Genomic DNA, 23,755 nt, shown 5'->3' on the forward strand with positions numbered 1-23,755 from the left:
GTCCAGAGGCAAGAGATCCTCTTCTGATGTTTTGTCAGAAGGTCAATAAAAACCTAATGCTACTTTACCATACCTACATTGTTTACCTCACTTCATCACATTTTATCACATTGGCACGTCACCAGAAAGGTAACAGAACAGTAAGACATTTTGAGAGACACCACACTCATATAACTTTTATTACTGTATACTGTTATAATTGTTCTATTAATTAGTTATTGCTACTAATCTCCTCCTGTGCCTAATTTATAAATTAAAGTTTATCGTATTTATGTACATGCAGGAAAAAAACATATTTATAAGGTTTGGTACTATCCACAGCTCAGGCATCCACTGGGGCTCTCCAAAGGACTAGCAAGGAGGGTTTGAAACACAAATATACTTCACATAAAAAGCTATTCGAATATCCACAGAGTGTATGAAAAATTACTAGGGAAATGTGTATTAAAAACCATAACGATACACCTCTACATACTCACTGCAACAGCTAAAACAAACATGACTTGACAATACTGAGTGCTAGGAAGGATGCAGAGGCAAAACAGAAATCAGGTACACTGCTCATGGGAGTATAAAGTAGGACACACATTTTGGAAAATTGTTTGGCAGTTTCTGAGAAACATACACATCCCCTATCCCATAGACAAGAATCCCACTCCCAGATATTTTCCCCAAGGAAAATGAAATGTGTGAATGACTTGTACAAGAATGTTCATAGCAGCTTAATCATAATAACCCTAAATTGGAATCGACCCCAAGAATACATCAATAGGATACTGGAAAAAAAATGTTGCATATTCATTTAGTGGTACACTAAGCAGCAATAAGAGAGAACCAACTGCTGATATGCAACAACACAGATGAATCTCAAAAACACTATGTTGAATGAAAGAAGCGAGAGGCAAAGAGTATACATTCTATGATTCCATTTATATTTTTCAAAAACAATGCAAAACTAATCTGTGGTGACCAAAATAATACAGAGGTTGCTCTGATACAGGATGTACTGACTGGACAGGAGCCCCTCAGATAGGTGGTTTATGAAAAATGAGGCTGTCAAACCAAACAAAACTCACAAATTTAAGTGACAGGCTATTCCAAATTTTTAAAAAGCAGGATTGTAAGGTTAATTTTTCCCCAAGATTATTTAAGTCAGCTCTACATCCACCGTGGGGCTCAAACTCAGGACCCTGAGTTCAAGAATCACCTATTCCAGAGTCAGACAGGCACCCCAGGATTTTAAGTTTTTTTGGATTCAAGAATCAGAGAAAGATCAACTCAAAATTAAGAAATAAGTACATAAAATAAGGTCTCGTTTGAGTAAATAGGTAAGAATCATTTATAAATACTATTAGATAACACTGAAATCTAGGAAATACTAAAGAAAAAATAAAGATTTAGGTTTTTCAGCTTTATTGAGGACAACCAGGTTTTTCAGGAAAAGTTTACTGATATATATGACGTACATATAAATACACACATGCACATACTGTCTTTTTTTCTCCAAAGGTCAAACACTCATATGAAATCTAATGAAGTACAAATTAATGACTTCTATCATACATAACTAATGACTTCTAAGAAAAGGTATAACTAAGTCAACTTCAAGGTCCCAGGCCTGTTTTTAGAATTAAATGATTCTTACCTAACAGATAATTCTTGGGGCCCTCTGACTTATAAGGGGTAGACTGTGAATTCTCTAAGGCAAAAGAACTCACACCACAGGTGCTTACTGCAGTTTGTTGAATCAGTGAGGAGGCTGTTTTTCCAAGTTCAATGTATCCAATGTATCAATCGTGTTTATACATAATGAAAAAAGCAGTGGAAATGCACAGTTTACTTTTCACCATATACTTAAGCACATTAAAATAACAACTACTGTTACCCTACTTTGATGAATGAATGAATCAACTTAATAAAAACACTTCTTGCAGAATCCACTGCATGGAGAAAGGTGAACTTCTTACACTGCTGGTGGGAATGCAAGCTGGTGCAGCCACTCTAGAAAACAGTATGGAGGTTCCTCAGAAACTTGAAAATAGAGCTACCATACAACCCAGAAATTGCATTACCGGGTATTTACCCCAAAGATACAAAAGTAGTGATCCAAAGGGGCACCTGTACCCCAAATGTCTACAACAGCCAAACTATGGAAAGAGCCCAGATGTCTACTGACAGATGAATGGACAAAGAAGATGTGGTGTGCATATACAATGGAATATTACTCAGCCATCAAAAAAAAGGAATCTTGCCATTTGGAATGACATGGATGGAACTAGAGGGTATTACAAAAAGCGAAATAAGTGAATCAGAGAAAGATAATTATCAAATGATCTCACTGATATGTGGAATTTAAGAAACAAGGAAGAGGATCATAGGGGAAGAGTAGAAAAAATGAAACAGGATGAAACCAGAGAGGGAGACAAACCATAAGACTCTTAATCTTAGGAAACAAACTGAGGGTTGCTGGAGTGAAGGGGGTAGGAGAGATGGGGTAGCCAGGTGATGGACACTGGGGAAATATGTGTTGTGGTGCATGCTGGGTGTTGTGTAAGACTGATAAATCACAGACCTATATCCCTGAAACAAATAATACATTATATGTTAATTTAAGAAATTAAAAAAAAATATATATATAGTAAAAAATTTTTTAAAAAAAGAATCCACTGCATGTGTTCAAATGCAGTAAATAATATGAAATGTTATATCAGGGAGAAATTAAATGTCGTGCAAGTATAATCTGAACTATTATCTGTTGTTTTATCTATTTACATTTATTTAAATATAGGGTAGAAAACAGGTGCTAAACTAAATCAGTGATGAAAATACTTTGTCCTGGATACAAAATGCCAACGTATGTTCTAAAAAAGGGATTGAAAAGTCTAAAAACAGAAGAGTTAAATATTTTGGTCTCTGTGGGGCTCAGTGGGTTGAGCCTCTGACTCTTGGTTTCAGCTCAGGTCATGATGTCAGAGTCCTAGGATTGAGCTCTGTGTCAGGATCAGCGCAGAGTCTGCTGGAGATTCTCTTCCTCTCCCTCTACCCATGCCCCTACCCATGCACATTCTCTAAATAAATGGATAAATAAAATCTTTTAAAAATTTTTGGTCACATTTTAAAAATGTGCAAAATTTCCTGTTTGATTACCACTAGATTTGAGAAATTAGGTTGTAGAAACAACAGAAAACACAAAAACAAAGCATTAAAAAAAATTTCATAAATCTCAATCCTCAAATGTTTTACACCTTCACATCATTTGTAAATGCAACATACTCCCAATCAGCAAAAGCTCCAGATGCACTGCACTGTGTCTCATCAGAGCCCAAGAGGACTTCAGGCCTTCCCATGGCAAGGAGCTGCAGGATCTAAATGGTGTGAACCTCAGAACTCTCTGCCATCCTTTTTATTTTTTTAATTAATTAATTTGAGAGAGAAAGAGCCAGCACAAGCAATGGGGAGAGCCAGAGGGAAAAGCGGACTCCCCACCAAGTAGGGAGCTAGATGTAGGGCTCTCAATCCCAGGACCCTGAGATCACCATCTGAGCTGAAGGAAGACGCTTAAATTGACTGAGCCACTCAGGGGCCCCCCTACAGTTCCTTTTTAAAACCATTAATGCTACTTATGCTATTTCCCATTTTCAGTCACCACCAGAGTTTGTTAAACATTTCCAGTAATTTTGCATTCATTACACTCAATTTTGAGACAAAACTGTGTGACATAAAACCTCATTTGGGTTCTGCTAATCACTTCCAATATGAACTTGGAAAAACAGCCTCCTGATTCAACAAACTGCAGTAAGCACCTGCGGTGTGAGTCCTTTTGCCTTAGAGAATTTACGGTCTACCCCTCATAAGTCAGAGGGCCCAAGAATTGTCTGTTATGTAAGAATCATTTAATTCTAAAAGAAATTTTAAATGAAAATGTTCACATACTAATAACCACCACTACTGTAGCAGAATACAAAAGAATAAGCAGGCTTTTAAAGAGACTTCCCCATAAAAATTCTGGAATGGAAGGCACAAAACAGGGGGCACATTCCTATTGAGAAAAAACAAAAAAAGCAAAAAACAAAGTTAAAATAAATATGGAGTTCTAAAAAAAAAAAAAATACGGAGTTCTGACCATTCTAAATTATGTGTGATATTCTACTGAAAAATAAATAAATTTCAAATGATAACAAGGTTAAAAACCAGACAAGTTTCTCATTTCCCAAGGGTCATTTCCTTCTTTCATTTCAGTGGGTTTGTAACTTGGAGGGCACACTGGTCCCCAAGCTTTCATCAACATCACATGTAGACATACTTTATGACCATTAATGCTACATCCATTTATTCTCTCACCCTTCTTTAGCTCTCTCTACTATTCCTTATCTGTTTATATTATCAATAATCTTTAAAGACCAAGCCACGGTAACCTTTCACCTCTCCTTACTGGTCTAATTGGCTTGCCTGCTTTTTATTCGGGTTCTCTTTCAATCAAGTCTCCATGAGTAGCTAAAATACTTTTCTTTTTTTAAAAAAATTTTTTAAAAAGATTTTTGTTTATTTGACAGAGAGAGATCACAAGTAGGCAGAGAGGCAGAGAGGCAGAGAGAAGAGAGAGAGAGAGGGAAGCAGGCCCCCTGCTGAGCAGAGACTGATGCAGGACTCGATCCCAGGACCCTGAAATCATGACCTGAGCCAAAGGCAGAGGCTTAACCCACTGAGCCACCCAGGTGCCTGCTAAAATTCTTTTCTAATACATAAACTAGATCATGTCACTACCTGGCACAAGCCTTCATGATGGTATCTCATCAAGAAAAAAATCTCTTGGTGGCTCAGTCGGTTAAGCTGCTGCCTTGGGCTCAGGCCATTATTCCAGGGCCCTGGGATTGAGTCCCAAATCCAGCTCCTTGGTTGGCAGGGAGCCTGCTTCTCTCTCCGCTTCTGCCTCTCTCTCTGATAAATAAAATCTTAAAAAAAAAAAAAAAAAATCTCAACTATTTACTAGGGCATACACTGGTGTACATCCTGCTTTTTCTCAATGGGACAGTTCTGCCCCCAAGTGGGAGAAAATTAGTTGAAGGTAGGAGTAGGGAAAGGCAAAAATTTCTTTTAATGTATAAAAGCATAGATATAACAGATATATTTATAGTTCATAAACAGCTGAGTTAAAATTTCATGAGGGAGTCAAAAAGTATCATGAGGGCCATGGGGGTGGCAATTAAGGGGGGAAAAAAGGGTTAAGAAACACCCTTGCCTTGTTCACTTAATGCCCGCCACAAGAGACATTTTCCTATTCCATGCTATAAATGATAAACTCAGTTTGAACTGGGTTCACCTCCAACACTGCAAGTCCCTTCCTTCTGATTATTCAGGTATCATTCAGCTCAAGCATCTCCTCAGAGACACCTCCCCTGACCATCCTAGCTAAATCTGTTTCCCTAGCCCAGCTGTATTCCCTAGGTTTTATTAGAAGAGTCAGTCAGAATAGTCCTAGTACTGCTACAGTATGTGCTCCATAAATATTTCTTAATAAGTCTAATAACTGGGGCACCTGGGTGGCTCAGTGGGTTAAGCCGCTGCCTTCGGCTCAGGTCATGATCTCAGGGTCCTGGGATCGAGTCTCGCATCGGGCTCTCTGCTCAGCAGGGAGCCTGCTTCCCTCTCTCTCTCTCTGCCTGCCTCTCTACTTATAATCTCTGTCTGTCAAATAAACAAATAAAATCTTTAAAAAAAAAAATAAGTCTAATAACTACAATATGTGGTGAAACAAAATAATGTTTATCCTCCAGTCATACCTTGGAGAGAGAACACTTCACGATTATGACAAATGGTGGAATAAATGACTTCTGACCAAGATTTCAGTTCTGCGAACAGCAAACTGCTCATTCAAGTCCTTGAGCAAACAATATACATAACTGTTTAAAGTTACTATATGAAGATATAATTTTTTAATTAAGAAAATCATTTCATCTTGCTATAAAGTCTTCAAACATACATAATAATTCACTGAATAAAATCCACAGTTCCTAGGGAATGTATACAAGTGTCTTTGAATTTTTTTTATTAATTCTAGCTGAGCTAATCTAAAATACAGCGTAGAGCCTCCATCCTTTTTGGTTTATGAATGATGTATCTTTCTCCCTCTAGTACTTCAAAATAATACAAGATCTAAAATTCAAAGTGCTATTGTAGTATGAACACCAAAGATGGGAATTCTTCTAGAAAAGTTTATGGTTCTTCTATTTTTGACACTCAAGAAATGAAATCCAAATTAAGTATTTGAGCACCACAACTTTATGCCCATTCCCATCACTGGAGAATCGTAGAAATTTTTTTTAAGTGAAAAATTTCTGAATTCAAGTCTAATGCCCTCCTCCCCTTCTCTATCACACAAAAAAAGCCATTATTATATTCACTATAATATCGCTCACAAGGCAAACTGTTAATGTTCACCATGTCTTTTTAAAAAATCTAACATACTGGGCACCTGGGTGGCTCATCCAACTCTCGGTTTGGGCTCGGGTCATGATTCCAGGGTTGTGAGATTAAGCCCCATATTGGGTTCCATGTTCAGCAAGGTATCTGCCCGAGATTCTCTCGCCCCTTCTGCCCTTACTTCCCCCCACCCCACACCACTCTCTCACTCTCCCTCTAAATAAACCTTTTTAAAAAATCTAATCTATTGATAACTCTCTTAAAGACATTAATAGTTTTAATTAAACAGGCAACACTTAATGTAATCTAGTATTTAAAGCACAAGACTTTAGGTCTCTAATTCCCAGAATTTTTTTTTTTTAAGATTTATTTATTTGACAGACAGACATCACAAGTAGGCAGAGAGGCAGGCAGGGAGAGAGGGGGAAGCAGGCTCCCTGCTGAGCAGAAAGCCAGATGTGGGACTCGATCCCGGGACCCTGGGATCATGACCTGAGCTGAAGGCAGAGGCTTTAACCCACTGAGCCACCCAGGCGCCCCTCTAATTCCCAGAGTTCTTATTAGCCAGCTTTAGACTTTAAAGCTCTTCCAAGTTCAATCATATAACTTCTATTCTAAAACTTCTCCACATTACCTGCAACAGTCCCATCAGTTTTTATTAATTTCTGATCTTTACTGACTTTATGCATTTGGTTGGGGACTGCAGGGAATAAAGTTAAATTCTCATTGTCTTTAGTTAGGATAGGGAACATCAAAAAAAAAAAAAAAAACCCTTTAAAAATATACATACCCAGTGACCAATTGAACTGGTAGAAATTTTATCCTATATATACATCCACATACATGCCCAAATACATACTTTAGAGCATATACAGGGGAGAAGTGGTGGGTGGGGGGTGGGAGGGAGGGAGAGAACATACATTAATCACTGGCCAAAAAAGATCCATAACATAACTAATAATGACCAAGCAACAGATGTAAAAACAATGGATCTCTCTCCCTCTCACATGTGCATTTACTTGAACAACCTCCAAAACTGAATATTGTGAGAAAATAAGTAAATGGCAAAAGTGTGTACAGTGTCCTTGCATATGTATTAAGAATGTATAAACACAGAATACAAATATTCTATGAGCACACAGAAACTTCTGGAAGCATACACAAGAAATTAGTAACAATGAATACACCTCAACAGAGAAGCTGGGCAACTGGAAGACACAACATGGAGAAATTTACTTGCACTACATAGCGTACTGTATTTTCACGTTTGCATACCAGATGCGTATTATTATTCAAATAATTTAAAAATATAGAATAGTTTATGTATCAATAGTATTTGAAGGCTAGTTGATTTTTATTAGGTGTTAATGCTTTCCAAAGTACAACAGTGTGCTAAGGATTATTTCTAGATCTCAAACAAGTACTTGGATGATGACTGTACTATAGGGCTTACTTAGGTAATTCAAACTTAAGTTTGAAGAGTAAGGCAATAGGTGTTAGTCTACCTCTGGTTTCCATATTTCCTTGTGCTGACCACTGACCAAATATGAATGAAATGAATCTTTAGTAAATGTTCATTCCTTTAACAAGTTTGTTTCTATAACTAATGCACACAACTGCAGTATTAATGGATCAAACACCAGTACTCCAGTATGAGACTCAGTTCAAACCCTTCAGAATCAACCTAGTTCACCAAGCCCTTTAAAACCTACCTAAACCCCATCTACATAGATGGTTAGAAGGTATCATAGCCCCTAATCTATATAAGTTTTGCACTGGTGAACTATTTGTCTCATACTTTCACTTATTAATTATTGCTGATTTTGTTGACAACAAAATTCTTGAGCCAATACCTTTTCCTAAGCATCACAATTTTTCATGCAGAAAACACTTAGTAGATGTCACAAGAACCTGAAGCCTTCCATCCGGACTGCTGTTCTATTCTTCGAAGATGGTAGCACCAAAGTCACCTACCATCTGGTTAAGAACTAGTCATCTTTGTTTTCCCACATAACAGCCCCCCCCCCACATCCAATTAACCACTAAGCCTTGACCATTTCATAGTTAATTAGGGTCTTGACTATTTCTTTCCAATCCAAGTAACATATAAAAACTGGTTTCCTTGCCTGCAGTCTGAGTTCCTACAAATGTACCCTTTCCAAAATGTAGTTAACTTTACTAATACAAACCTGACCACCACCATTCTCTGGCCAAAAACTTCCAATATACCTTACCATGGAGTAAGATCTCATTAGTTTTCTATTCTCTTTCTGGATTACTACCAGCTTCGTGCACATTTATCAGCTCCCAGGCTTTGCTCATAATGGGTCTTCTTTGATTACACCTGCTCTCAAAGACAAGCTATAATGCATCTTGAAAATGATACTCAGGCACTTCTACCTTCCCGACTCCTTGGATATACTCATTAAGTAATTCTCTCCCTTTTATTCTGAATGGTCCTTAAATCTCCCTTGCCTAAACAAGAACACTCTCCTCATCCTTCCCAATTAGTTGATCTTCTACTCATTTCTCCAAACTCTCTATAATACTTAATTTTGGAGAAACAGATCTCATATTTAGTAAGTGAAGTCACCCTAATATACTAAGCACTGCCACTGAGCTGAATACACAGCATACTATGTTTTTTCCCAGTGGGTAATGGAATACGTGATAACTTACTGCACATGATGCTCCAAGTCAAACACAACAAAACGATTTCTATTGATGATTCCAAGACTTATTTTATATTCACGTGTGCTTTCTTGAAATTTTCCTTTCTTCTCCCTGCCTCCCAAGTCGTGTAAATGTAATCCAAGTCTCAAATTCAAAGGTGTTGCTCCTACTATGTTTACCATCCTCTTGTTTTCCCTTAGGCCTTTTCTTCACCACTGAATAGTAAATATTGTACTACATTCCAACCTCTGCCACCAGGGTTTGGAACTGCTCAACAACAGGAGCACCTTGTAACTACCCCATACTGGCTGCCCTAAGTCTTAAATGTAGCAAATACTTAAACAGAACTAATATTCCATTCAACAGTACCTACCATAGAATCAGTGATTCATGATCTATGACCACTTCTATTTTATACTCACCTATGCTCTTTCCAAATGTAACAATGATAAAATTCTTCACAATTCATTCATAGGCCCTATCCATTTAAAAAAAAAAAGATTTTTATTGACCATGCATGCATATATCCAATTACGACAGCAATAGTGCACATACATTAAATTAGCATTCTAATACCTAAGTTATTTTTAACTATGTGATAAAATTCTGGAAAACAAAAAACTCATCATAGTACTAGCACCCATGCTATTGTGTATGCGTATCTTCAAGCACTACCCCAAAGAAAATAACGATTAAAGAACAAACAAGAAAGGAATAGTTGCTTTCATTTAATGATGATTCAGCCAAAAGCACATATTATCCCAAAAAGCACTGAGACTCTACTGGGTATTGTTTTGCTGCATCTGTTCCATACAGCAACAGTTCAGATTGGAGCAGAAAAAAGTGATCCTCCAGGAAGAATCCTGGGATGAGGAAGGGAGCTAAAAGCAGGATCATGAGCATGGGAAATTAATGAAATGGTAAAGATACTGAATGCTGGGGGAAAATTTTTATGAAAAACTTATACAAATTAGTTCAAACAGCAATTAGTGGTCTTAAACCAATTCTCTTTCCACACTACTGAAACAAAGAAAATTTAACTATGGTTCAAGTAAATACTAAAATACACTTAAGGGTGCCTGGGTGGTTCAGTCAGTTAAAATATGACTCTAGATCTCAGCTCAGGAATTGATCTCGGGGATTTAAAAAAAAACCCCAAAGCAAAAAACATACACACACACTCTTCTATTTCATACAGTACATATTAACTATAAAGAAAAAATTACATTAGAACTTTGGCTAACCTGAGTTGACTCAATTTATTTGTCCTCCATGTAGATGTTAGACAACATGTACCACTGTTAACATGCTGATTATTAACTAAAGTTTAACCATAATGTAAACTGGAAATTTTTAAAAACATTCACAAATACTGCACTTGGATATTTATCTCCCAATTTTTCAACAGCTCTGAAGTCAAGGAGGAAAAAAAATGGCAAAACAAAATTGTTTTGTTTAGGTCCCAACTAAGTGGCATTCTCTTTCTTCCTAACTTATACTAATTTGCATTTACTATAAAATAAATGAAAGATAAAAACCTAAATCCAGGAACTTAGTAATGTCTACTATTTGAGAAAAATGTTAATCTTCTTAGAAATATTTCAAATCATATTGTAAAGGCAATTCAGAAAAGCAAATAATGCCTCCTTTATAGGTAATTTTAAAAATCCCTATAATCCATCAAAATGAACAGTAATGAATGTTAACTCAAAGACAATGATAAAGAAATGGAAGGGAATCGGTAGCCCTGAAGAAACCCTTTAGAGTATTGGAATAATTACCCACTCTTAAATAGGAACTGGTAATAAAAGACCAAGTGAGATAAAGTTTCTTCAAACTTTGTATTATATGCTTTTCTCTCCCAATATTTGTACAGAATAGTTTTTCAAACTCTTTTTCATATAATACCCAAGTTATTTTTCAAATCTTCTAGGAGGACTAGGCGTTCCCTTCATAACATCCAAGTTTTATTGAATGACTTCTCTGGAAATAAAATTTTAACCACTCTGTCATTTTAAAGCTCAATTACTAGAGAACTGCCATAATCAGACCTTCAGTGTCTATAGACATGTATCTGATGATCACATTTTTAAAAATGTATATGGATAATCACAGAAACTATAAGCTGAAGTTGCTACACGTTAACAGGAGACCCTTCTGAGTATTTCCCAAGGAATTGCTCTTTGCAGCCAACCTGTCCTACTTTTCCTGCTTCAAATCTTCTCTTCAACATATACCAATGATTAGAAAAGGTGCAACAGAGAAACTAATATGTAAACTTACAATCAACAGCCTTCATTTTATACTCAATCAGAAAAACAGGTATTCTTTTTCTGGAAATAGAAATTGGATTTGGACACTTTAAGAGGCGTTTTATTTTAAGAGGGGGAGGGAGAGAATCTTAAGCAGCTTCCATGCACAGCACAGAGCCTGACACAGGTTTGGTCTTACAACCCTGAGATTATGACCTGAGCCAAAATCAAGAATTGATCAAGAGCTGGACACATAACTGAGCCACCCAAATGACCCTGACACTTCAGGAAGGCTTTTCTATTTCCTTCCAATACCTGTGGTTTCCTTAATGCTTAGGATTCCACCAACACCAAAACACCACTGTACTTGAGACACCCAATACACAAAACATACACTTGGGAACTTTTTTAATTGAAAAAATTTAAGAGCCCTTATTGTTCCAGGGTTAAAAATTTGCTTTCTTCCATGCCATCAACCTCAACAACTCTCTAGCCTCAGTTTAAGGTGTGACTTCCATCCATCCATTTCAAATTACTCCCTTCACATGTCCTTCTATCACTTGCTCTTAGTACTTTCTTTTTAGATAGATTTCTATATGGACATATGTAAGGGTACATATTCTCCTAAATTCTATTAAAAACTGGACTATTTGCTTATACTCTCTAATGGCTCTTTCTCTGACGCTCAGTACAATGATGAAATCGTCTAAGAATTTATCATTTCTTCCCATGATTTCTCTTGCCACCCACTGAACTTCAAGCTTAAAGAGGGTGAGGGCCAATTTTATTTTCTTCACTCTTATACAAATGAGCTGAGACAAAAATGTTCAATAACTGTTTGGGAAATGAATAAGCAATCTGGGATTTTCATCCATATACTTTAGTTGGTTCTGAAAACTACACTTAAATTTATGCCATTACTCCATGATATTCCCGGAGTCTGGTTCAAAAAATACTGAGTGTCAAATGTGCTATGATATGGGGAACATTAATAAGAGATGAATAAAATGCAAGCATAACAAGCAAGTAAGTAAACATGATATACTGAGAAAGTGACAGGACTGAAAATTCTGTAAGACTCTTAAGAAACCTACAAAAATATCTGTGGAGACAGGGGAACAATTTTAGTGTTTAGTACACAAGGGGTGGAAAGTAGATGAAGTTAGAAAGGTAGACTGAGAACAGATCATAAAAAGCCCTGTGACCTAGAGGCACCTGGCTGGCTTAGTTGGTAGAGTGTGAACTCTTGATCTTGAGGTTGTGGGTTTGAACCCCATGTTGGGTGTAAGGATTACTTGAAAAAAAAAAAAAAATCCCTGTGGCCAACAATATAGTTGGTTTTTTGTTTTTGTTTGTTTTTATTTTTGAGAGACAGAGAAAGAGAGAGTGCACGAGCCAGGCTCTATCCCCACAAGCCTAAAATCACAACCCAAGCCGAAACCAAGAGTCTGAGGTACAACCGACTGAGCCACCCAGGTACCCTTATAGTTGGGTTTCAATTAAAATGAAAAGCTATTGCATCTGAAAAGGGAGACCTACAATGATCTAATTCACATTTTAAAAGGATGCAATGGATACGATGTGGAAACTGAATTACAAGAACAAAAGAAAAGCATGACAAGTTAACAAATGACAGTGCCCTGAGAACATATTTACCAGCAGAGTTTTAAAATCCCAACAATCCACCATAGATAATCAAAACTGAAATATTAAAAAAATCCAATACCTTCCTCTCCCTCAAACAGCTACCCCACCCCTGATCCTGAACACACTTACCTTCTGTGTTTCAGTTAATGGTTATCACCATCATCACCCCATCATTCAAACTAGAAAACTCCTAGATCACTTTTCATCTCCTCCTCTCCCACCAACACACTAGTCTGTTAAATTCACTCTACTTCTGAATTACCATCTGGAATCGGAACAATCATCATGGACACTAAAGATCCTTTCAAATATCATGTGGGGGGAGGAGAATATGAGAGTGAACCAACGATCTATGTGGTCTGTTTTCTGATCCATTTACTTCTTTCCTAACACCCAGTCACCTAAAAGGCAAAGATCAAAACTCCTCTACTTAAATCAGTTTTATCTAAACATTACTTCTTACCTTCTCTACTCTTACCTCCTCCCCTAAACAGCTCCTAACTGCTCAGGATCTCTGTTCACTTATTAGCCCTTCTGACACCATTCCATCTTCCCACAACCCTCCCTCCCTACCCTCTACATCCAAAAAACCCTACAGCTAGCAAGTATTTACTCACCTTTGTGACCTGCTCAAAAGTTATCATCTTAGCGAATTCTTCCCAGTCTTCCCAGTGTAAGTGAATACTTGCTTCTAGGTTTTCAGAACATTTCCTATACCCTTCCTTACTACCAACTGGTCTTATACGTTGCTTCTGCAAAACCACCAGACTCTAAATCCCAAGAGGGCAAGGACCATATTTTGTTGTATATTCTCATGTCAACAACCATGTGTTGCCCTCAACTGGTGTCATTCATTCACTAAACAAACATTTAATGAGGATGTAATATAAAATGAAGACAAATCACTAAATGATAAGATCCGTACTCTCCTAGAGCGGACACTCTGGACAGAATCAAGTATAAACAAATAAATGAACACAAAATCATCACACAAAGATCTTAAGAAAAATCTTGTAGGACAATAAAATTTGGGGACTTAAAATTTTATCAAGTATCAAGTAAAATAATAAACACAAAAGAAAAATAACAAAAGTGAAAAAAGTAACTGTAAACTTAATGTGTATAATTTATTTCCTAAAAGCTGGTATTCAAATTTCTTTCTTGCACTCCTGCACAAACACTAAACAATTATACTACCAGGAAATCAATCTAACACCTAATGGTGAATATATAAACTCTAAAGTTCAAACTCAAATTGTTCATTTGTTAAAAAAAGAAAAAAATAACAGCATAATTACACCATGTAATGAGATTCTGGGATTATATCCATGTAAGGAAAAGAGAAATTTGACAAAGTTACTGTTCTGGACCAGCACTAACCAGAAGAAAAATAATGCAATGTAAGAAATTCTAAATTTCTAAGTACATTAAAGAGAAAAAAAGCAACAGATGAAATTAGCTAAATAGTACATTTTATTTAACCCGATATATACAGACTTTATCACTTCAACATATGACCATATTAAAAACTTACATTCTTTTTCTTATCAAATCTTTCCAATTCTGTACTTTACACATCTAATTCAACTGGCAAATTCTCTCCAATATTTATGTGTATGTATATTTCATTACTTAAGATGCAAAAGATTTGAATACCCAAGTTCTTCCAAATATGCTAAACACTACTGACAACTTGAATGTAATTACAATAAAATTAAAAATCTTACAGTTTCACTAGTCCCATTCCAAAGATTCAATAGCCCACTTATGGCCACATTGAATAGCACAGCTCCACTTTACCCACATTTTGTGTCTTTTATCAGCACAGACCAAATAAAACAATGTTGTCCCTTTTTTTCCTGAGACAGACATTTTCTAGTCCTCTTATCTGAAACAGCGGTCACTTTCTCTACCTTTAAGACCTCATAAATTATTTCACCTCTATTTGTTCCTCTAGGTCTAGAACACTAGTGCCATGGGAGCTGAGGGTTGTTCTACTCTGCATACAGCTATTATCCACAGTGCCCAAACTGCAAGAAACCGTCAATACGGCAACAGCAGAAAACCACTACTGAATGTTTTAAATGCTAAATTATTTAACATGTACATCATACTTATGTAATATCCAAAAAATGAATGACTAGAAACTGCTTTTGACAGGTCGTCTTCCATATGGTTCAAGTAGCTGCAAAATAATTCAAATTTTAAGATCTATAATTTCAATCAACCTAGGGAGTATCTTGTCTATTCAGAGGTCTAAAAGATCATAATATGAACCTAACTATATCTTAGTTTACCTCAGCTCTGACACTGTAGCACAAATACTGGGACATAAACAAGTTCCTCCTAAAAATATAACCATGTTATATAGCAAGGGAGAAATTAATAATCTGAATACTTGTTTTCTATATTATACTTCCTATCCCCCCAAATTTGGAGCATGTCGTTTTCTAAAACCTTCGGATCTCCTCTAATATTTTAAAAGATTTAATGGCTCCAGGTCAAAGTCAATATACCATAATATAAAGAAAACAAAAAAAATAAGGATTTCTGAATTTTCCTAATTAATCATCATGTGTTATTCTAAGAGTAGCAACAGAACCAGTATAAATCTAAAGTTTTTATACCTGTCTAGTGGGATAATAATTGGGGCTGTTAAATATGAGATCAGATGTGCAGGGAATACAGAAGTCTTCCTTATCTGTGGTTTTGCTTTCCACCGTTTCAGTTACCCAGAGTCTGGAAGTAGACAATACTCTTCAGACATATGGTCAGAAGGTCACTAATAGCTTAATGCTACATCACAATGCCTAAGACATTCACCTCACATTATCTCATCACAAATGCTATGTCACATCATCAAAGGCATTGAATACAGTACAATATTCTGAGACAGAGGCCACATTCACATAACTTTTATTTATAGTATAATTGTATCTTTGATAAATTGTATATTTATCTCATTATTGTTAATCTCCTACTATTGTGTCTAATTTATAAATTAAACTTTACTGCAGAAATGCCTGTTAGTTAGGGAAAGTACGTACAGGGTTTGGTACTGTCTGTGCTTTTCCACTGGGGGTCTTAGAATGTTTCTTCCTCAGATAAGGGGACATTGTCTCTTTGAATCCTGGGTTCCTGTGGAGCAAGGAATCTGACTCCTTAATTTAAAAAAAAAAAAAAAAGGAGGGGGGGTAGGTTGATGCAAAGTTGAAAGATAAAAGGTAGATGAGTTGATTTCCTTGAGGACAGATATGTAACCACTCAGATTCAATCCCATTTCTAGTTCACAAAACCACAAATGCTTGGTCAATGTGGATTTCCTGGTAAAACTGAGAGGACATTATAGTATGGCAATCTTTGGGAAGCAAGAGAGAAAGGGGCACCCAGGTGACATCGAAATAACAAACAAGTCTCTCTCTGTTTCCTATACACAGATTTTAGCAGACATACACAAGGTTCTAGAAACTACCTGCTGAAATATTTAAAAGGCTATAAACCAGGTGATTGTTTTTTTGCACTAATAATAGTCAAAATTTTTTAAAGGAACTATAATCAGTATCACAACTATATGCTCTCATTATGGATCAATTGTTTTAATGTACTACATTTAATGTATTGAATAGAGTTTGAATAATACATACATGCAGCATAAATCTTTGTAAGGTCTCATGAGCTAGGTTATAACTTTACCATAAAATTGCTTAACAATTTCCATTTACTGAACTCCTTGGTGGCATTACTTTCTAAAACGAGTAATGAAAATTAAAGCTACAAACCAATAGAAAATTATTTTAATAAATATACTGTCTTGGAAAATGCATTTATCAAATCTGTACCTTCAATCTAGTCAACTAAAATATCAGTTCACAAAAGAGAAAGGTTGAGTCATCATTTTAACTCATCAAAAGAGTGTCACTATATTCATTATTTACCAAGATGGTAAGCAAAGACCAAGAGTGTTTTCTAAAACCTTCATCTGTCAGGTATAAGCACTTCAACATTTTTCTTTTCTTTTTTTTTTTTTTTTTAAATAACCATGACACCCAAAATGGGGCTCAAACTCATGACCCCAGCAAGGTCAAGCAGGAGTCCTACAGCTGGCCAGGCACCCCAGGCATCTTCAAATATGCTTATATAAAAACATTGTTACAGTGTTCCATTTCTCATACTGTATAGGTAGTTGGAATATCGGTTAAGTGAGAAACCTTTACAAAATTTTCAAAATGTACTTTTCTGCATTCTATTTTCACTTGAATTCACTAGGCTTGTGACACAAAAAATCCTAGTTCAAAAATCTTATGTGTAAGATTTAGCACTCAATAGCCCACTTATAATTAATGGACTTTTTTGCAGTACTTGTCAGTTGGCAGTATCTGGAAACGTTTGGGAGTTTTGAATGGTCTCAATGACTGGCCAGAGATCCTAAATAACATATAACGTACCAGGACAATCACCTATGCTACCAGCAACAAAAACCAACTAACCAAAAAGTTACCGTGATTCTTTTGAGTAACACTTCAGAACAGAGATTCTCAAAGAGTCCCCAAACCCACCCAACATTATCTTCATCAGGGAACTTGTTAGAAACTCGTTAGCCCTACCTGAGACCTGCTGAATCAGAAACTGTGAGGTAGAGCCCAGAAATCTGTTTTAATGAGCCCTCCAGGTGACTGTAATACACACTGAAGTGTGAGAACTACCAATCTGAAAGGATATTCACATGGATGCTGGTTTTTAATTAAGAGTAGGCATTTTGTTTTTTCCACTCCTGTATCTCCGCCTTAGGAAAGGGTACAGCAAACAAAAGGACCCCTCAATACATATTGGTACAATAAATACATGGATATAGTGCAATTCTGAATGACATGGCTCCCCCATAAACTCTGTATGACTGCAAAAATATAATTTTGTGGACAATTACTCTGATTTTCATGTTCAACTTTGTTGAACTGCTGATTCCTAATGTTTAAATATTCTAACCAGTCCATGAACATATATATATTGTAAGCAATTCTAAGAATTAGCATTATAGACTAAGTAACCACTGAGCAAGTTACTACTGCCTCCAACACTTTTAAGAAGGTCAGAAATTAAGACAGTCACTGTGTGAGATTGTTTACTTTTTCTCATTACATATAAAACACCAAGCAACATTTGTAAATCTAAGCAATGTGTCACATTTGATGCTGATTTAATGTTACCTAATAATCTGAAAATACCCTGACAAAAAATTAACTACCATTATTTTGGCACAATGTACGATAATATAATTTGCAGAAATTAAATAAGCATATAAAAATGAGAGTAACTCCTAGGCCAAACTTGGCAAAGTTAATAGTGAAAGGATTGTATTTACATGGTTCTTCTAAACCCCCAAAACATACGTAAACCCTCATTCACATTCACAAATGTCTGGTAGGATGACATTTTGCATAAAGAAGCTGAAACAAGGATGACTATGTCTTAAGAGATCCAGTCACAGATATAACATGAAACATAATGAATTACTGTGGCTACTCCTTTAAGTTTTGATACTTATATCCTTGTATTTCCTACCTTAAATATCTGAAATAATTTCAGAGCTAGAAACAAATGTTAGATGTAAGTATCAATTCCAAAGTCTTCAATCTGCAAACACACTTACACAGAGAATTTAAGAAACTCCAGGTCCATTACATCACTACTCAAGTAACGTCCACACATTACTACTGATGCAATGCAGAACCCTTGTTTTTAATTAATAAAAACCATTTCTTATTAATGGACAATACTCTTATTTTTTAAGATTTTATTTATTTATTTGAGATAGAGTGAGAGGGAGCACGAGCTGGGGGAGGGGGACAGAGGGGGAGAGAAAGAAGCAGACTCCCCGCTGAGCGGAGAGCCCAATGTGGGGCTCAATCCCAGGAACCCGGGATCATGACATGAGCAGAAGGCAGATGCTTAACCAACTGGGCCACCTAGGTGTCCCAACTGATACTTAAAAAAATAATAATAAGTTGAAAATTTAAGAAGTATGCATTCCTACTAAGTACACTTCTTAATTCTACCTAATCGCACTAATTATAATTAGTCTTTATGAGATGGAAGTGTCTTACATGAAATTTGGGTAATTATATTGTAGAAAACACAACTGAAATTTTACATACACATATATGCAGAATACCACCTTTTAAAATCCACTTCTTTAACTCAGAAGACAAACAGTAATTCTAACTTAAGATTTTTATATCAACACAGTCAACAAATCTAGTATCTACTGCAGAGGTGAGAACTGGTAAGAGTAACAGTGATTCAAACCATAAAACTATTATATCTGAAAAACAATTTTTTAAAAATGTGTACTACAAACTGGCAAGATTATTTTAAGAAATGCACTATACTGCATCTAGAAAATACAGGCTTCTCTTATTGAAAAGGGAAAATGTACATCATAAAACAAATCAGTATTTTGGAAGATCAGTATCTTCCACTGATCCCACCAGGTAAATAAAAAAAATCAAATAATAAGTTTCAACCAAAAGGAATCCCTAAAGATAATTATAATCTAAACATGGTTTTATAGAAAAAGACAAGTAATATTCCCAAGGTAACGACATTCTGGTTCTGCCTTTAAATATTCAGTCTTTTAAGATTCAAACTTCAACTATTAATAGTTTTTCAGTAATCAAGAAAACAAAATTTCAAGATGGCTTTTCTACATGTAGAAGACAGTGCTTTTGACATATAAAAAAATACAATATATAATACATAAACAGAGTTCAATCAGACACTATTAAAAAAATTTAAGATCAGATACTAAAAAATATATATATAATATCCCCAGAGTGATGTTCTAAAAATTACTAGTCCACACTCAACTGGGAAGCTTTGTGTGTTTCATTTTACACAACTGTGAACAACAATTATGTAAAATGAGCACACAAAAATTGTTTCCTGTTTTTAGAAATTTGGTTCTGAAGGGTGCAGGAAAGGTAATAATGCTCTTGAAAGTATGCCACTACTCTCGATGTATTTAATCATCATTTATTTAGGATGAAATAAACCCAAACGAGTCTATTTAACTTAAGTGATGGACTTGCTACTTACTTTGAAGTAGTTTCCACCTCTTCCCTCCACCCTGTCCCAAATAAGTCCATGTCAACAAGCATCTATCAATGAAGTAATCACAGGAACATACTTACAATTGCTTAATTTAGGAGTCAGATATGTGGGTGTTCACGAACTTATTTTTGAAAATAGTCTTTCAAATCATTAGCACTTTCTTATATTTCAGGAACATATTTTAACATATTATGAGATATTATAACACAACAACACACACAAAACATTTAAATACCACAATATTCCCCAGAAAATTTCCTGTTTTTGCAAAAAAAATGTATCCCTTTTATTTCTTATAGTCCCATTTGACACTAAATTTCAAAACTTTTAAAAAAGGTTTAAACATAAACATCACATTCACAAGACTTTTTTTTTTCAATCACACACTTATTTCAATCACACACGTATCTTTTTCTAATTCAGAATCTTGGCTGTAATTAGCAACCAAACCCCCAAATATTAGTGACCATTAATCATTCACACTAATTACTTAGTAATTATTATAGACTTTACTTTTAAATACCAAGTTACTGAAATGTTCAACAAGTATGTTTTGAATAAAATGTGAAGATGTAACTTCAATTAGTACTTGAGAGACAAGATCTAACATTCCATTAATGTCCTTGTTGATGATTTCTATTTCTTATATTAAATGGCAATTCTGGTGAAAACAGGTTATTTTTTCCTCTAATATTATGGATACCGTTGGGTTAAATAATTTCTTTCACTGAGTCCTCAGTACTCATTTTAAAAAGAAAAATCCAAAATTTCAAGGAATAACAAATTGGGTTTTCTGAAATCTGGACGAACCAAAAGTTCTTTAAAAACTAGGTCTGTCAAAAAACAAAGAAACAAAACAAAACAAAAAAACTAGATCTGGCAAGAAGAAAAACAATTTATTTATCTTCAAAGCAAACAAAAAATGGGTAAATTTTGACAAAATAATTAGAAAAATGGGTGTTTATTTTATATACATTACTTACATAATAATAGCATATGAAATCTAAATCCTATAGACTTTTAATTCAGTAAATTATGACACAGAAAGAAACATGATACTGTGAAATTCTAAGATTGTTTCATATTAGCTTTTTATGGAAAATTATGGTAGCATATGACAAGTTCACACTTATTTAGAAAAGCTAATATTATTTATTTTTATATCTACTGCTTTTAAGCAAATGATATTCAAATATCTTCCTCAGTCTGTATACTAATTCACAAGAAAAAGTACTGACTGAACCAGCCACAAAGTTGTTCATACAAAAACACTAAAAACTGAGTAACTGGGGATTCACAGATGTTCCACTTGACTGTCACTCAGAAGCTGACTGTTCCCAGGGTAAACTTGGTAAATACTGGAACAAAGGTTTTCTTGATGCAGGGAAAAAGCTGTGTAGAACTTTATTCTTGGAGCCAGAGTTGAGCCGGACACTAGAACGTTCAGGAGATAAGGACATCTCTTTGTGTACTGGCTTTCAAATGTTCTTGAATCAATGTTACGAATTTCACAGCCTTGGCCAAAGACAGCTTGGTATTAACATCAAAGGATCAAGTCTTTCCCACTCTTAATTCAGTTTTGAAGCAAAATACAAAGCTAGCAAACCTGGGATTATATGAATAAAAATAAAGACGATGGGAAAGGTATATTTAGGTGCAATAGGTATCATTTAAAAATTATAGTTAATGTTAAAACTCCCTACACTGCAACTAATTAAATTCCACTCCCTGTCAACTCATCATACACGTGGAAAATGTGATGAGAACAATCTTTTTTGACTATTACTTACAACTTCCAAATCGTGTTTTCAAGTATTTGCCAAAAAACAAAAGCCTATGAATACTGCAAATTTTAGAAAATAATTCTATCCATACAGCTGTGTTTAAAAAATATGTAAAACAGTACAAAACAAAAATGTTACAAAAGAATGAATCTCAATTTTGCTTCACAACTGCTTTTATGCAAGATTTTAAATTAACCGAATTTATTTTTTTACAAAGTATGCCTTCCAGCATAAACAAATACCATGCAAAAACAAGTTAATTTTTACATACTGTTCATTTCAAAACAGAATAGTTTTCATAAAAATGCTAAAAGCATGATACAGTAACACACTAAAATGTGAGAAATAACTGTTATAATCAATAGCTGATGCATCAGATTTGTGGCTTAATGTAAATATATAATTCCTTAAACATAATTTTAAATTAAACATGACTAACATACAAAAGTTTAAATATAACAAGGACTTTGTTTTAGAATAACAATTATAATGGGATAAAAATCAGTTTATTCCTAGTACTGAAAATCAAACTTCAAAATACCTATTTGACAGTAGAGGGAACTAATCTGATGCAATGATCTCAGCCATTCTCAAATTAATTTTTTCTTTTTTAAATCACCACTTGAACTGTATTCCTTGGAAACAAACACAACTGGCCTGTCAGACAAGTTTACTGGACTTAACTATAGAATGATATTTACAACACCACAAAGTTAATCCATCTTTAATACTTCTGTAAACATTCTCAAGAAATACCCAATTCTAAACCACACCAAATCCTCTTTTAAAATCCAACCTAACAGTATTTTTTTATTTTAAAAGAAAATTAAAAGGGTAAGATCTAGATACGGACACTAAATAATGGCAGATAAGATTACAAATAGGCATAATTTTAAAAGCAAAAGAGATTTGCCTCCAAACAGTTTTTTTTTCCAAGATTCAAAAGGTTTATTTGAAAAAATCAGCACAGGACAAAGATATCCTTAATATTCCTTCTCAGAATATTTGAATATTCAGAATCTATATGAAATGTAGACAGCAACTCTGATTTCACAGAAAGAACATCATGGTTTTATACAAATGTAAACCCATTCCCACATCCCTCCCCAACGTACTATTTTTATCCACCCCTTACTGACATTAGCTTGTTCACTAAGCTTCTATCTTCAGTGCTACTTGCAAAAACTAAAAAGGAGAAAATCATTTTCATTTTTAAATCATTGGGATTAATTAAAGCAACCAAAGTATTACTGTTACAGCAAAGTTTAGTAAAACTATGAGAGAATACTACTAATAACATTTGTAAATTATCCAAAATGATTTCTTTATTAAGATTAAGTAACTACACAGACTTCACAGTTCTATGGCATATGTATATTTAGCTAAAGTCACAAACACATTTTAACATTCACAATGATGAGCATCATCATTACCATTCTAATCTACAAAGGTTATGTATGAATAAAGAAAAATACAAAAACCTCAAGTTTTACAAAAAAAAATTTAAAGTCTACATACATTAACAATAAAACCATTTCTTCCAGGTAACAAGTAAAAGTGTAAAGGCATACCACTGAGGTTTTTTTCTCTTAGTAGCCAGGAATGAAATAATGTTTAATATCTACGACGCTTATTAGGGCCTTCAAAGTTGCCCCCTTGGCTTCCTCTACCAAAACCACCAGGACCACCACTAACAGGACCTACACCACTCATTGGTGCTTGAGGGGTTTCAGAACCTGTTCTACTCCCCATAGGTGATCCCATCTGAGATGATGGTCCTTGAGGAAATCTATCATTGTGCTATAATACCACATAATAAATATGAAGTCCATTTGGAACACGCCAAATGTAAGTGACAAGAAAAATTGGCAA

General features: G+C 35.0%; 1 protein-coding gene across 5 annotated transcripts in view; it reads right to left on the bottom strand.

The window, feature by feature from the left end:
- The window catches only part of PSPC1 (paraspeckle component 1), a 113,211-nt gene that overhangs the window by 16,144 nt on the left and 73,312 nt on the right, over nt 1-23,755 (bottom strand). Inside the window, exon 7 of one of the 5 annotated variants that reach the window (XR_014303632.1) lies at nt 9,516-9,571. The exons of 3 other annotated variants lie outside the window; for them this stretch is intronic. Coding sequence is in view for 1 of the 2 variants with exons in the window: in XM_082701667.1 (XP_082557793.1) it covers nt 23,498-23,683 (186 nt within the window). In the remaining variant the exon portion in view is untranslated. Of the gene's footprint in view, nt 1-9,515; nt 9,572-20,976; nt 23,684-23,755 lie in introns of those variants that run through there. One more of the 5 variants, XM_082701667.1, reaches the window with a different exon arrangement.

This window comes from Mustela nivalis (genome assembly GCF_964662115.1).
Source record: "Mustela nivalis genome assembly, chromosome: 15".
Lineage (NCBI taxonomy): Eukaryota > Metazoa > Chordata > Mammalia > Carnivora > Mustelidae > Mustela > Mustela nivalis.